General features: G+C 42.1%; 1 protein-coding gene across 3 annotated transcripts in view; it reads right to left on the bottom strand.

The window, feature by feature from the left end:
- LIMA1 (LIM domain and actin binding 1) overlaps positions 1 to 15,243 on the bottom strand; it is a 103,211-nt gene that overhangs the window by 13,455 nt on the left and 74,513 nt on the right. For 2 of the 3 annotated variants that reach the window (XM_030939414.1, XM_030939415.1), the window contains 4 exons: positions 14,909 to 15,057; positions 11,116 to 11,223; positions 5,676 to 5,733; positions 2,831 to 2,943 (listed from right to left, as the gene is read on the bottom strand). In XM_030939414.1, the coding sequence (XP_030795274.1) occupies positions 2,831 to 2,943; positions 5,676 to 5,733; positions 11,116 to 11,223; positions 14,909 to 15,057 (428 nt within the window). The remainder of the gene's footprint in view (positions 1 to 2,830; positions 2,944 to 5,675; positions 5,734 to 11,115; positions 11,224 to 14,908; positions 15,058 to 15,243) is intronic. The other variant, XM_010385349.2, reaches the window with a different exon arrangement.

The following is a 15,243-nucleotide window of genomic DNA, read 5'->3' as shown; positions in this document are numbered from 1 at the left end:
GTTCCTTTTCAATAAACCTTATTCTTCTCATAAATCTCTGCCTCCTTTAAAATTTTCATGTTTATCTTTTTCACCTTGCTCACCTTTTAAATCCACCCTTTAAATCCTGGGTTCTCCCCTTTCCTCCTTTTGTTCCAAACCCTCCCTGATGTCCCCTCCTCTTTATGGTTTGTGTGCAGTAAGACTTTCAGCTGTGGACCAATCATGCTCACAGTCAGAGGTAGAAGCACGGCAGATATGAGCATGAGTTGGGAGCAGCACATACCACCTTACAACTCATTCTATTTATTGAGTTTCAAATGTTAAAACTTCTGAAACACAACCCTGCTACTTAAGAGAGCACTAGAGGAGAAAGACACTAAAGAAGAGTGGGTAATTCAAGTGAGTGAAGTAGCCCATCATTAGCAAGCTAGTCAATTAAAACAAGTCAGCTAACAAACCTAAAATAAGTTTTGACATTTTTAATAAACATTTTTGGCTTATTTTTATGGGAATATGTTTGCCCATAGAAGAGGAAAAGACAATTTTCAAAACTTGGGTAGTAAAAGCAGATCATAGATTGAGGAGCGTAGCTCTGTCACCCAGGCTGGAGTGCAGTGGCGTGATCTCGGCTCACTGCAATCTCAACCTCCTGGGTTCAAGCGATTCTCCTGCCTCAGCCTCCTGAGTAGCTAGGATTACAGGTGCCTGCCACCAGGCTCAGCTAATTTTTGTATTCTTAGTAGAGACGGGCTTTGGCTTTCACCATGTTGGCCAGGCTGGTCCCAAACTCTTGACCTCATGATCCACCCACGTGGGCCTCCCAAGGTGCTGAGGTTATAGGCATGAGCCACCGCGCCCGGCCCATTCAATTCTTTTTTTTTTTGGAGATGGAATCGCACTCTGTCACCCAGGCTGGAGAGCAGTGGTGCAATCTTGGCTCACTGCAACCTCTGCTTCCCGGGTTCAAGCGATTATCCTGCCTCAGCCTCCTGAGTAGCTGGGACTACAGGCACGCACTACTGTGCCCAGTTAATTTTTTTATTTTTAGAGACAGGGTTTCACCATGTTGGCCAGGGTGGTCTCGGACTCCTGACCTCCTGATCTGCCCGCCTCAGCCTCCCAAAGTGCTGGGATTATAGCTGTGAGTCACTGCACCCGGCCTCAATTCTTAATATCTAATATTATACCCTTAGTATAAGTGTTGCTTGAATGTCTTTTTTTGTTTTTTTGTATTTTTAGTAGAGACGGGGTTTTTCCATGTTGTTCAGGCTGGTCTTGAACTCCTGACCTCAGGTGATCCGCCCGCCTCAGCCTCCCAAAGTGCTGGGATTACAGGCGTGAGCCACCACACGTGGCCTCATTTTTTTTTTTTTTTTTTTTTACAGAAAATTGGCTGGCCAGCCCCCATTCCAGTGGACACATTCTTTTGTTAAAAATGTTAATGACATTGTTTAAACACCAGGTCCTTAAAAAAAAAAGTAGGAACAACAGGGCCAGGTGGGTTTGGTGGCTCATGCCTGTAATCCCAGCATTTTGGGAGGCCAAGGTGGGGGATTACTTGAGGCCAAAAGTTCAAAACCAGCTTGGGCAACATAGTGAGACCCCCATCCCCATACAAATGTAAAAAATATATTAGCTGGGTGTAGTGGCATGCGCCTATAGTCCCAGCTACTCGGGAGGATGGCTTGAGCTCAGGAGATGGAGGCTGCAGTAAGCTGTGATCACACCACTAGACTCCAGCCTGGGTGACAAAGTGACACCCTGTCTCAAAAAAAAAAAAAAAAAAAAAGCTAACCACTAATCAGGTTAAGGTCAAGCTCTGCAGATCAGGAAGCCACTATCTTTAAGGTGAAATTGCACATCTCGTCAAATGTGCTGATTTTAGTTGAACAGATTTTTCCTGGCTGGGCAGTGGCTCATGCCTATAATCCCATCCCAGCACTTTGGGAGGCCAAGGCAGGCAGATCACCCAAGCTCTGGAGTTTGAGACCAGCCTGGGAAACATGGAAAAACCACATCTCTTAAAAAAAAAAAAAACGGCAAGGCAAGGTGGCATGTGTCTATAGTTCTAGCTACTCAGGAGGCTGAGACAGGAGGATTGCATGAGCCTGGGAAGTCAAGGCTGCAGTGAGCCATGATCACACCACCATACTCCAGCCTGAGCAACAGAGCAAGACCCTGTCTCAACAAAACAAAACAAAAACAAAAACAAACAAATGGCCAGGTGTGGTGGTTCACACCTGTAATCCCAGCACTTTGGGAGGCTAAGACAGGCGGATCACAAGGTCAGGAGTTCGAGACCAGCCTGGCCAACATGGTGAAATCCTGTCTCTACCAAAAAAATGCAAAAAAATTAGCCGGGCATGGTGGCGCATGCCTGTAATCCCAGCTACTTGGGAGGCTGAGACAGGAGAACTGCTTGAACCTGGTGGGCGGAGGTTGCAGTGAGCCGAGATCATGCCACTGCACTACAGTCTGGGTGACAGAGCAAGACTCTGTCTCAAAAAAAAAAAAAAAAAAAAAAAAAAAGGTAGTAATAACAAACAAAAACAAAAATATTAAAAAATCACATTATTTTGTTTAACTTCAGGTTTTCTTAAAACTTTCATGAGTTTTCCAGATTTCAAACTGAGAGTTATTAGTGAGCCTTCTCGCTTCTGGGCCAAAGACCTGAGCAGAGGCAGCAAGATTTCCAGGGAAAGTGACTGGCTTCAGTGTGCTCTTCTGTGGCATTATCATCCCCAGGAAAGCAAAACCAGGTTATAATCAACATCATCATCATAAAAGGTACAATTAGCTCTACCAGTAGACCAATGTCCAAAGGCTCAGAGAGAAATTGCCATCATACCTTTATTGCTTTGGGAGGAGAACTTTCAGAAAGACTGGAGGCTCTGGCATCTGGACTTAGTGGCTTGGGATGGACAGGCTGTTCAATCTCACTCTTAACCTGGGAGTCACCTGCTTGAGTTACAAAAGGAAGACATTTTACAGTATCTCATGGGATGTCTTAGAAAGCGTTCTGAAAAGCAAAGTTTGGGCACTTCCATTAATGACAGATCCTTCCAACACCAGGAAAAACACTGCTTTTCTGTTGAAGAATATTCGAACACTAACAACTATGGCTCAGGTTTTCTCTGGTCCTGTCAGAAATCAGGTTCTCAGTGAGGAGGCTTTCTTACCCTCTGCCACATGTAGCAGAAATCCAAACCACTCTGTATAAAGAACTTTCTTCCTTGTACCACTTGTCATTTTTAAAGGTCATTTATAGACTTGGATGTCTTTTTGGTCATTAACATTCCTAATAACTTCTTCTGAAGTGTTTCAACTGAAGTTGGAAAAAAGGGGAAATGTGAGGGCAGAAATTTTGCACCGTGTGAGTGAGTGTGTGTGTGTGCATTTGTATATGCATGTAACCTGACACTGTTTTTGGTCAGTTCTATAGCAGATATCCATGGATGAAGATTATGGAAAAGGGCTCCATGAAGTTTTTTTCATAATCATTGAAGTTCCAACTGCATGAGTTACTTTCCTGCCAAAGTGAAGAGGTGAGTCAACAAAGTACTAAAATATTAAGGTTTATTTTTCAAACAAATGTTTCATAAACCTAGTCAAAACTCAGAAACATTTCTAGTCCAAGAAAAATGATTGCAAAAAAAGAATGTTTCTGGATTCAAGCAGAAGGAGTTTTTCTCCGAAATTTTAAGATAGGATTTACTAGAGATCTGTTTAATTCATAATTCTATTTTAGTTGTGGGGTTTTCAGTGTCCACTAAACTAATTAGCCTGGGGAGACGCTAGAAATCCACATATATATATTTTTCTTTTTTGTCTTGTGACCTACAAGAAATTCATATATATATGATACATATATATATATATATATATATATATTTTTTTTTTTTTTTTTTTTTTTTTTCCAGACAGAGTCTCCCTCTGTCACCCAGGCTGGAGTGCAGTGGCATGATCTTGGCTCACTGCAACCTCTGCCTCCTGGGCTCAAGTGATGCTCCTGCCTCAGCCTCCCTAATAGCTGGGACCACAGATGCACGCCACTACGCCCAGCTAAGTTTTGGTACTTTTGGTAGAGACAGGGCTTCACCATGTTGCCATGGTGTCCAACTCCTGAGCTCAAGCAAACCGCCTGCCTCAGCCTCCCAAAGATTACAGGCATGAGCCATGGCGCCAGGAAACATATATATATAATAATTATTATTATTTTTAGATGGATTTTCACTCTGTTGCCCAGGCTGGAGTGCAGTGGCATGATCTTGGCTCACTGCAGCCTCTGCCTCCTGGGTTCAAGCAATTCTCTTGCCTCAGCCTCCTGAGTAGCTGGGACTACAGGCACCCACTACCACACCCAGCTAACTTTTTGTGTTTTTAATAGAGATGGGGTTTTACCATGTTGACCAGGCTGGACTTGAACTCCTGACCTCAGGTGATCTGCCCGCCTCGGCCTCCCAAAGTGCTGGGATTACAGGTGTGAGCCACCGTGCTGGGCCAGCAACATATATATATATATATATATATATATTTTTTTTTTTTTGTTTGTTTGTTTGTTTTGAGGCGGAGTCTTGCTCTGCAGCCCAGGCTGGAGTGCAATGGTGTGATCTCGGCTCACTGCAACCTCCACCTCCTGGATTTAAGCAATTCTCCTGCCTCAGTCTTCTGAGTAGCCGGGATTACAGGCGCCTACCACCATGCCTGGCTAATTTTTGTATGTTTAGTAGAGCCAGGGTTTCACCATATTGGCCAGGCTTGTCTTGAATTCCTGACCTCAAGTGATCCACCCACCTAGGCCTCCCAAAGTGCTGGAATTATAGGTGTAAGCCACTGCACCTGGCCCAGCAACATATATTTTTAAATTGGCTGGGCACAGTGGCTCACGCCCGTAATCTCAACACTTTGAGAGGCTGCAGTGGGAGGGTTGCTTGAGGCCAGGAGTTGGAGACCAGAATGGGCAACACAGTGGGAGGGTTGCTTGAGCCCAGGAGTTTGAGGCAGCAGGGAGCTATGATCACACCACTGCACTCCAGCCTGGGCAACAGAACGAGACCCTGTCTCTAAAAAACGAAAATAAAAAGTTATACTGAAAATCAGAATCAAAAATGGACATAGTCAAGTAAAAAAACAAAACAAAACAAAAAACATTTTTGTCTTTGGGAAAAGGGAGGCTTAAAATGACTCCAAAATAGGATGAAAGGTGACAAAATTCACTGTCAGCAGGAAAATCCCTAGAACCTGGCTAGGAGGTTGACTATAATATACCTTTAGATAAACAGGGAAAAAAATATATCTTTAACAGATTATTCAAATACTTATTCACTAAAGAATAGGTATTTATGGATAACATTATAAATGAATAAAATCTGTACTGGCCAAACTTCTGTTAAAATGAAACTTCAAAATCAGTTTATACAGCTTTAACTCTGAAAGGGTTTGGTACAAAAAGTAGGATAAATTCAATGAGAGAAGCATTACAAGTATTCAGTTTGTCCCCAGTTAACTATATTTAATTGAATTTAACTTCTCTCTAAGCCATGAAGTGTGTAAAGGATATTCAAGCATCAGCCCTCAAATGCAAGTAGAGGATTTAGTATGTTCTCAGCAGTGACAGTAATGGGAACACTCCTGAACCAAATACAGATGGAAAACAAGGACCTCATCTTCCAGATCTAAGAAAGAATGCTTACGGAAGTCATCTTCAGCGGGGGTGGAACGGACTGCCAGGCTATTCTCAGTTGCAGAAATCTACAAAAAAAAAAAAAAGGTGTGGGGTGGATTAAGAGTCATATTAAAAATAAAAGAGCAAACTGCTGTTAATACCATAAAAACCTGCTGACTCCAGTCAGTCACTGGCTGCCTGGGGGAAATAGCGGGCACCAGAACAGCTGAGCATTTAAACAAGAGGCAGCAAAATGTCTTTTATGAGGATATTAACATGCCTCTCAATTACAGAGTAACCCGAGAAACAGACTGCACTCAACTGCCAAAAGTGTGCATCATCTTCCTTTATAAAACAACTTCTAAACCATATTTTTCCGCTCTCAAAAAACAAAGCAAAACAAAGCCCTCTATCAAGGAAAGCAAAGCTCCTCACCATATAACCATAACTCACTCCAAGGAAAGGTAGAATATTTACATTTAGGAACTATTCTTATTTTTTAATTTTCCTAATTTTTATTTCCCAACCAACTACATCCTGCTGAAACGAATTTGCCCATATAGAAGACCTTTTGATAGTTATAAAACAATTTACCTAAAACTAACCTCAGTATTATCTTCGAGGACAGTTTCCCTTTTAATCCCAGTCTCAAAATGGCAATGTTTAACAGGATGGCAGATCTTACGTATAGGTGTATATATCATTTTCCCAAAAGCCATCAAATTTAAATAAAAGAATTCTCTACTAGAGCTCTCTCTCCTTTCTACTGGCCCCCACGACTTCCTGGTATCTTACTTCACATCCAAAATCATGAAGAGTCAACAGGTGACCCAATGTGCACTCTTCACATAATTTCCTTTTATTCAGATGCCATGGATTTTATGGGCAAGGCTGAGTGTTTTTATCAGGATGTCTGACAAACTGAATAGATTTACAATGAAGATTAAGTTGCTGGCTGACTGCACCTGAATTTCAGCATGGTCATTTTTTCTGCTACTCTCTTCATTACAGGAATTCTGACATGGTATAAAATAAACCGGTATAATTACAGCCAGCACTGATCGGGTGTTTACTATGTGCCAGGTATTCAACTGACCGCCTTACAAATGTGCTATTTTATCTAATGATATGAAATAAATTTTCTGAAAGTTGGGCATGCCTACAAAAAGCTCTTCAGTTCTTGAGAATTAGTAGGTACCTCCATCCCAGGATGTTCTTCTCTCACTTCTAATTTGGTCACCTTGAACCCGTGAGGTAAACTCTGCTTTTTTTTTTTTTTTTTTTTTTTTTTTTTTTTTTTTTTTAATGGAGTCTTGCTCTGTTGCAAGGCTGGAATCCAATGGTGCAATCTCAGCTCACTGCAACCTCTGCCTCCTGGGTTCAAGTGATTCTCCTGCCTCAGTCTCCCGAGTAGCTGGGATTACAGGTGCCCATCACCACATCTGGCTAATTTTTGTATTTTTAGTAGAGTAGGGTTTCACTATGTTGGCCAGGATGGTCTTAGACTCCTGACCTCAGGTGATCTGCCCACCTTGAGTTCCCAAAGTGCTAGGATTACAGGCGTGAGCCACCTTGCCAGGCAAATGTCCTTTTTTTTTTTAACAAGCCAAAGTTCAAATAACACTTAGGTATTGGTTAACAAAAGCTAGGCAAACAGCCAAAAGGATAGCTAAGGGTCTGAAAAATATTGCGAATTTTAAGGCAGCTGAGGGTTTGTAAACCTACAGCATGTGCTTGAAGAATATGTATTGTCTTTACCTCCTTTCTTCCCCACCCACTTCATGATTCACAATTGCACTAATGTCCTTTTAGGCTATAATTAAAATGTTCTAATCTTCCAGTTCAGTTCAGAGTTCCAGTTTCAAATCAGCATGAAGACAATGAAGAAGGAAACATGAATTTAGATACAGGGACAATTCAAGCATTATTTCCCAAATGACTGTTTCCAAAACTACTGCTCCTGGGATAAAGATGGGGATATTTCAACACTGGGAATATTTTTCTCTAAAAATTTCTGTTTTTTTTTATGTATATAAGAAAAACTTCAAAAATATTTAGTCAGTTATTCTTAAGAAATAATCTCCCATTTAAAACATGAGAAAACAGACAGTTTAACAAGATAATTAACTTAATACATGGCATGTGCCTCATGGCCTAATGCCTGAGTCCACTGTTGCAAGGATATATGCAATTTATGGGAGACTATAGGATCAGGTAACACATGGCTGCCAAGTATTTTGTCTTGTTATTCCAACATACATTTGTGATGTTTTTATAAAATACACTAATTTATTCTAATATATATATTTTTTCTGTTCTGGTCTTTGAATCAAATGTTGTAGCCATCAGTCTGAGACCATTTTTCTGTGGGTCTGCTTTGATTCAAGTGTGTAGTATATCTCATGAGTTCCTGTTAGTATTCTGACAATATACCATCCTACTTTGTAAAGTCTGTTGTAGTCAAATAAGTTTGAGACAGGGCGCAGTGGTTCACGTCTGTACTTCCAGCACTTTGGGAGGCTGAGGCTGGGGGGATCGCTTGAAGCCGGAAGTTTGAGACCATTCTGAGAATTATAGTGAAACCCTGTCTCTACAAAAAATAAAGATAAAAATATAGGCGTGGTGGCGCACATCTATAGTCCCAGCCACTTGGGAGGCTGAGGCAGGAAGATTACTTGAGCCCAGGAGTTGGAGGCTACAGTGAGCTATGATCACACTACTGCACTCCAGCCTGGGTGACAGAGCAAGACCTCGTCTCTAAAAAAATTTTAAAAATACAAATTCCAACTAAGCTTGAGAACTGTTGGTCTTAACCCATTTTAATGATCTCCCTATCTTTTGGAAGAATGGAGTCAAGAGTGTCAATATGTGTAACAGAAGCAATGGCTTTTCTCCTAAGATTAAATCACTGTAATAGATTTGAAAACCCTTTCTCCTCATCTAACATTTGATTATCATATTGACTGAAAGATTAAAAGGACTGGGCAATGGGCAATGGTAGAGAACATGATAATTCCCCTGACATAAATATTGTTACTTATTTCAATTAAGCCATTCATCTAATGATAAATACGTAACACACAAATGTGATTTGCTTAAAATCTTTTAGTGACTTTCCCCTGCTGCACTACATCCAAACCCTTAAGGGTGGCATATAAAGATTTTCCAGGCCTTACCCTAGCCCTCTCCTTCCGCCTATCTCTCACCGCAGCCTATGAGTACCTCACGCTCCAGCCAAGCCATCAAACCTGTAATTCTGGCCAGGCACGGTGGATCACAGCTATAATCCCAGCACGTTGGGAAGCTGAGGCGGGCGGATCACGTGACGTCAGGAGTTCAAGACCAGCCTGGCCAACATGACTCTACCATCTCTACTAAAAATACAAAAATTAGTCAGACGTGGTGGTGCGCACACGTAATCCCAGTTACTCGGGAGGCTGAGGCAGGAGAATCGCTTGAACCTGGGAGGCAGAGGTTGTAGTGAGCCGAGATCACGCCACTGCACTCCAGCCTGGGTGACAGAGCGAGACTCCATCTCCAAACAAACAAACAAACAATCCCTGTAATTCCTCAGTAAGCCGTCATCTCTGGTTTTCAAATCTCTGTTGTATCTGTCCGGAATATCCTTCTATTTCTAACTCAACCTTCCCCTCACTCACTTGGCCTACTTCCACACATTCTTCAAGACTCAGCTCAGACATCACCTTCTTGAGGAAGTCAGGTTAAATGTCTTCACTCTGAGCTTCTGTGGTCCTGTATAACCCTCTCACAGCCTCACAGCACCTATCATACATTTTTATGATAGCTGACCTCTTATTAATCTCTCCTCTACAGGCTGGTCTTGAACTCCTGACCGCACGTGATCCACCCACCTCAGCTTCCCAAAGTGCTGGGATTATAGCCATGAGCGACCGTGCCCGGCCAGAATTACAGGTTTGCTGGCTTGGCTAGAGCATGAGGTACACATAGGCTGCGGTGAGAGATAGGCAGAAGGAGAGAGTTAGCGTTGCACATAAAGACCACATGGAATGATTTGTCAATAAGTTTTTAAGCTTATTATTTCCTATGCTTACTTAGCATAGTGACTGCCTTTAATAATAATATGAGTGAAAGAGTAAGATTTTCTTGTACAAAATGTGTTAAATGTTTACTTAAATTAAGAATATATGAGTATCTGAAGATAATCTCTAATCAAACATATTTTTATTTTTGTAAATTATTTTTCCCAGGAGCATGGAATCAAGTTGCCCTGACTCTATGCTTTCCCAAATAGATTTTTTTTTTTTTGAGATGGAGTTTTGCTCTTGTTGCTTAGGCTAGAGTGCAAGGGCACGACCTCAGTCCACTGCAACCTCCGCCTCCCGGGTTCAAGCGATTCAACTGTCTCAGCCTCCGAGTAGCTGGGATTACAGGCATGCACCACCATGCCTGGCTAATTTTTTGTATTTTTAGCAGAGATGGGGTTTCTCATATTGGTCAGACTTGTCTCACACTCCCAACCTCAGGTGATCCGCCTGCCTTGGCCTCCCAAAGTGCTGGGATTACAGGCGTGAGCCACCACACTCGGCCCAAATTGATTTTTTTTTTTTTTTTTTTGAGACGGAGTCTCGCTCTGTCGCCCAGGCTGGAATGCAGTGGCCGGATCTCAGCTCACTGCAAGCTCTGCCTCCCGGGTTCACACCATTCTCCTGCCTCAGCCTCCTGAGTAGCTGGGACTACAGGCGCCCGCCACCTCGCCCGGCTAGGTTTTTGTATTTTTTTAGTAGAGACGGGGTTTCACCGTGTTAGCCAGGATGGTCTCGATCTCCTGACCTCGTGATCCACCCGTCTCGGCCTCCCAGAGTGCTGGGATTACAGGCTTGAGCCACCGCGCCCGGCCCCAAATAGATTTTTATTTTATGTATTTATTTATCTTTGAGACAGAGTCTTGCTCTGTCACCCGGGCTGGAGTGCAGTGCACTCAGCTCACTGCAACCTTCACTTCCCGGGTTCAAGCGATTCTCCTGCCACAGTCTCCTGAGTAGCTGGGATTATGGGTGTGCACCCCTACACCTGGCTAATATTTATACTTTTAGTAGAGACAGGGTTTCACCATGTGGGCCAGGCTGGTCTTGAACTCCTGACCTCAGGTGATCCACCTGCCTCGGCCCCCCGAGTGCTGGGATTACAGGCGTGAGCCACTGTGCCCAGCCTCCAAATAGATTCTTTAAAATCACTTCAGTTCTTTGCCTTCTGAGCATCTGCTGAACAAAATAATTTTCCAATGAAGGTTCATTATTCGGTCAGCTATAAGTTGCAGAGCTCCTCAACTGAAATTATGTGACCTGCAAAAATGACAATCTGTCCTGGCAGCTGTTACCAAATTCCCAGACACTCTACAGCCTAGAGTTAGAATTGTTTCTAATTTCAAGCATCTAATTTAGAACACATGCTTTCTTGGCAACTGGACATCAGACTTTTCAACCTACCTTTTCCCCTTCCTGATGGGTGATGCAGACCTCAGGACCTGGGGGCACATTCTCCTTTTGCTCCATTTTATGAATTTTGATTTCACCACCACTGGCTTTCAACTCATTCTACAAAATAAAAATAACTGTAAAAAAAATTTTAAAGTCCCATCATTCTATTCTCTTCATAGCACATCTATTAGATAAACTCGGAATGTTAAAAAATTCTTCTAAGAAGCCTCAGGTCAAATCAACCCCCTAACTCTCACAAGCAAAACCCTAGTGAAATGACAAAAGCAGCTTTGTGGACACATACCTCAGAGTTAAATATCTGTATGCTAGTGTAAAACTGGATTGCTCATTAGAATACAGACATATCAACACAGGCACACAGAACACCCCAAGCATACAACATTCTTGTGATTCACTCTTCTAGCAGCAGAGCTTGTGGTAATGCAAAGCTTGTGAGTTTTATCAGAAAAGACCATTCTGGAGCAGGGGAAAGGAGATGCCAAGTGCCAATAATAGAAAATATACTGACCATACATATATAAATGCCCGGCCTGGAAAGAGAGACAGGGATGATGTATACATATAAAAACTGAAATTATATTTAATGATACCATAAAGCAACCTTTTTGGTGGGACTTTCAAAAACATGTTTTTCACATACTATTCATATATTGTACTAAAGACATAATTTATTTTACTTCTTATAACAGAGCCTCAACATTAAAAAGCATGCATTTTATTGTCATAAGGAATAAGCAAATTGCATTTTTTTCCTTGCAAGGACACTGGGGCGAATATTATAATTAACTCCATCTATTATATCTAAAATCAACATAGAGCCTGGGCGCAGTGGCTCACGCCTGTAATTCCAGCACTTTGGGAGGCTGAGGCGGGTGGATCGCCTGAAGTCAGGAGTTCAAGATCAGCCTGGCCAACATGGTGAAACCCCACCGCTACTAAAAATACAAAAAATTAGCCGGGTGTGGTGGCACATGTCTGTAATCCCAGCTACTCAGGAGGCTGAGGCAGGAGAATCGCTTGAATCCGGGAGGCAGAGGTTGCAGTGAGCCGAGATCATGCCACTGCACTCCAGCCTGGGGAACAAGAGCCAAACTCCATCTCAAAATAAAAAAATAAAATAAAATAAAATCAACATAGAGGTCAATGACTATAGACATTTCCTACCATTGATCTGTTAATATGTAGTAATCTAGTACTTTTCTGTTCTCTGTGACTCTTTAGGCATGGGAGGAAACAATTTATGGCCACAGGGCCAATGAAAGGAATGTGAGTATGACTTAGTCACCTAGGGACGGTATTCCAGATTACTGTCCACAGCTCTGGAGGTGCAGCTGTGAGGAGAAGCTGGCAACTAGCACTGTAGAACATTATATAGCCCAACAACTCATTCCTGACCCCGTCTGGAAGCCCCACCTCCAGAACTGCTGCCAGAGAGTATATATGTGCCTTGTTACAACCATATTCTGCTAAGGGTCCTGGGAAATTCTTTGGGGATGAAACAAAATGTAGTTTTTACAAGAATTTCTGAAGACTTTTCAACTCTTAAAATCTCCAGAGCAGGAGAACTGTAATGCAGAAATGGTGAGGAATTAAAAAAAAAAAAAGAAAAGAAAAAAGTTACTCAACAGGTTTCCCCACATAGGGAGTCACCTGGTGGGAATGTTTGCAGCAGGAGGGCACTGAGAAGCAGTACAATCTGGTAACAAGAGGAAGTTCAGCTTCACAGATCCCAATTTGCTGTATCTCCCGACCTGCCTTCTAAGAGAAGTCTAAATTTGCTCACTTTTCACATTCACAGTGCTTATCAGCCTGTGATACTGCACTTTGCTAATTGACTTATACACATCATCTCTTCTTAAAACATAAAGTTGTTAAAATTACAGTTAAAAAACCAAGATGAAATTACTCATTGCCCAGAGAATTAGTCCACCAAATACTATTAGAGAATGTATACTTAATAATGTGGGGAACAGAAGACTTAACTCGCAGAACACACATTATGGTTTCCAACATGCGCCACATTTCAGTCTGCCTAGGAACAAATACAATTCAATACTGTTCTTTTGATTTTGTTAGACAATTAGGACATCAAGAGATTAATGGTTTGTAATTTGAAATCTTAGAACAAATGCTTGAAGGATACAAAAATATGTGTGTGTGTATTTGTATTGATGTGTGTGTGTGTGTATATATATATATATATATATATGAATAAATGGCATTTAAAAGGTAATGTCTGTTTTCTTTTTTTGAAATAGAGTCTCACCCTGTCACCCAGGCTGGAGTGCAGTGGTGTGATCTCAGCTCACTGTAACCTCCATCTCCTGGGTTCAAGTGATTCTCCTGCCTCTGCCTCCCTAGTAGCTGGGATTACAGGTGTGTCCCACCACACCTGGCTAATTTTTTTTCTTTTTGTATTTTTAGTAGAGACGGGTTTTCACCATGTTGGCCAGGCTGGTTCTGAACTACTGACCTCAAATGATCCACCTGCCTCACACTCCCAAAGTTTGGGATTACGGTGTGAGCTGGTGCGCCTGGCTAAAAGGTAACTTCAATTAAGCAGTTCTGTAGTGTCAGCTTACCCGTTAAGCACAGGACAACTTAAAGGGGAAGGACCCTCCATAGTATTTTGAATATCAAAAATTTTTTTTTTTTTTTGGAGATGGAGTCTTGCTCTGTCGCCCAGGCTGGAGTGTAGAGGCGCAATCTCGGCTCACTGCAACATCTGCCTCCTGGGTTCCAGTGATTCTCCTGCCTCAGCCTACCAAGTAGCTGGGATTACAGGCGCCTGCCACCACACCTGGCTAATTTTTGTATTTTCAGTAGAGACGGGGTTTCGCCATGTTAGCCAAGCTGGTCTCGAACTCCTGACCTCAGGCAATCTGCCCGCCTCAGCCTCCCAAAGTGCCGGGATTACAGGCGTGAGCCACCACACCCAGCTGAATATCAAAATTTTCATGCTTACTGAGCACGTCACCTTCTTGCGATTTCTCCCCTTTTCTTATCTACTATTCTACTTCTTCAGGAAAACAGTACATCATAAGGATTAAAGATTAAGTAAATGATCTACTATATGACCCCTTCATATGAAATTTCCAAAATAGGCAGACACATAAAGACAGGAGGTAGATCAGCGGTTGTCAGGGATGAGAGCGGGGGAGCTGGGAGTGACTACACAGGTATGAGGTTTCTTTTCAGGGTGATAGAAAACTTCTGGAATTAAACAGTGATAATGGTTGTACAACGTGAATATGCTAAAAATCACAAAACTGTATACTTTAAAATGGTGATTTTATATTACGTGAGTTATATCTCAGTAAAAAATTACAAAAAAACCCTCATTAATGAACACAGCTGATATTTCTCTCTAGTCTTCTTCTTTCTTTCCTCAAAAACCAAAATAAGCTCTCCAGTCTTCTTCCTTCTTCCCTCAACAACCAAGATAAAATAAGAGTTCTATTGAAACTAACAAACTACTACTTCTTTAACAACAACACAAACATTAAGTAGAAGAGCCAGGGAAACTCTCAATGATACTGACTGGTAACATCACAAAAAAAGTGAGTGGGGTGGGAACGAGGACTAAGAAAGCAAAGTCAAGATTAGACCACGGTAAGACCTGCAAATCCAGTGAGGGTAGGGTTCATGTGAACAGAGAACAGCTAGGGGACCAGGGCTCAGATGTAAGGGTCTGGTGACATTTCCTAATTCCAATACTCAGTGACCATCTGCTGGATGACAGAATGAATGAATGAATGAATGAATGATGCAGAACACATACTGTATAGTTGGTTGAGCTGCTTTGTTTGGAGACAGCTGCCTGGTACTTGGCCATTCGATCCTTTATAGAGGTTTCTGAGAGGCGTGGAAGTTCCAGTTTTCGCCTACTCTCATTTTTCTCCGAGTTGAATGTAGAAGATGACAATTGACCTAGAAGCATCCAAATAACATGTTTTATTTTATTTCTCAGATGGGGTCTCACTCTGTCACCGTGGCTGAAGTGCAGTGGCACGATCATAGCTCACTGCAGCCTCGAACTCCTGGGCTCAAGATATCCTCCCATCTCAGCCTCCCAAAGTGCTGGAATTACAGGTGTAAACCATTGTGACTGGCCAA

The sequence above is a fragment of the Rhinopithecus roxellana genome, chromosome 10 (assembly GCF_007565055.1).
Source record: "Rhinopithecus roxellana isolate Shanxi Qingling chromosome 10, ASM756505v1, whole genome shotgun sequence".
Classification (NCBI taxonomy): domain Eukaryota; kingdom Metazoa; phylum Chordata; class Mammalia; order Primates; family Cercopithecidae; genus Rhinopithecus; species Rhinopithecus roxellana.
Note: the sequence above shows the minus strand (reverse complement) of the source record. Positions and strands in the feature narration are given on the sequence as shown.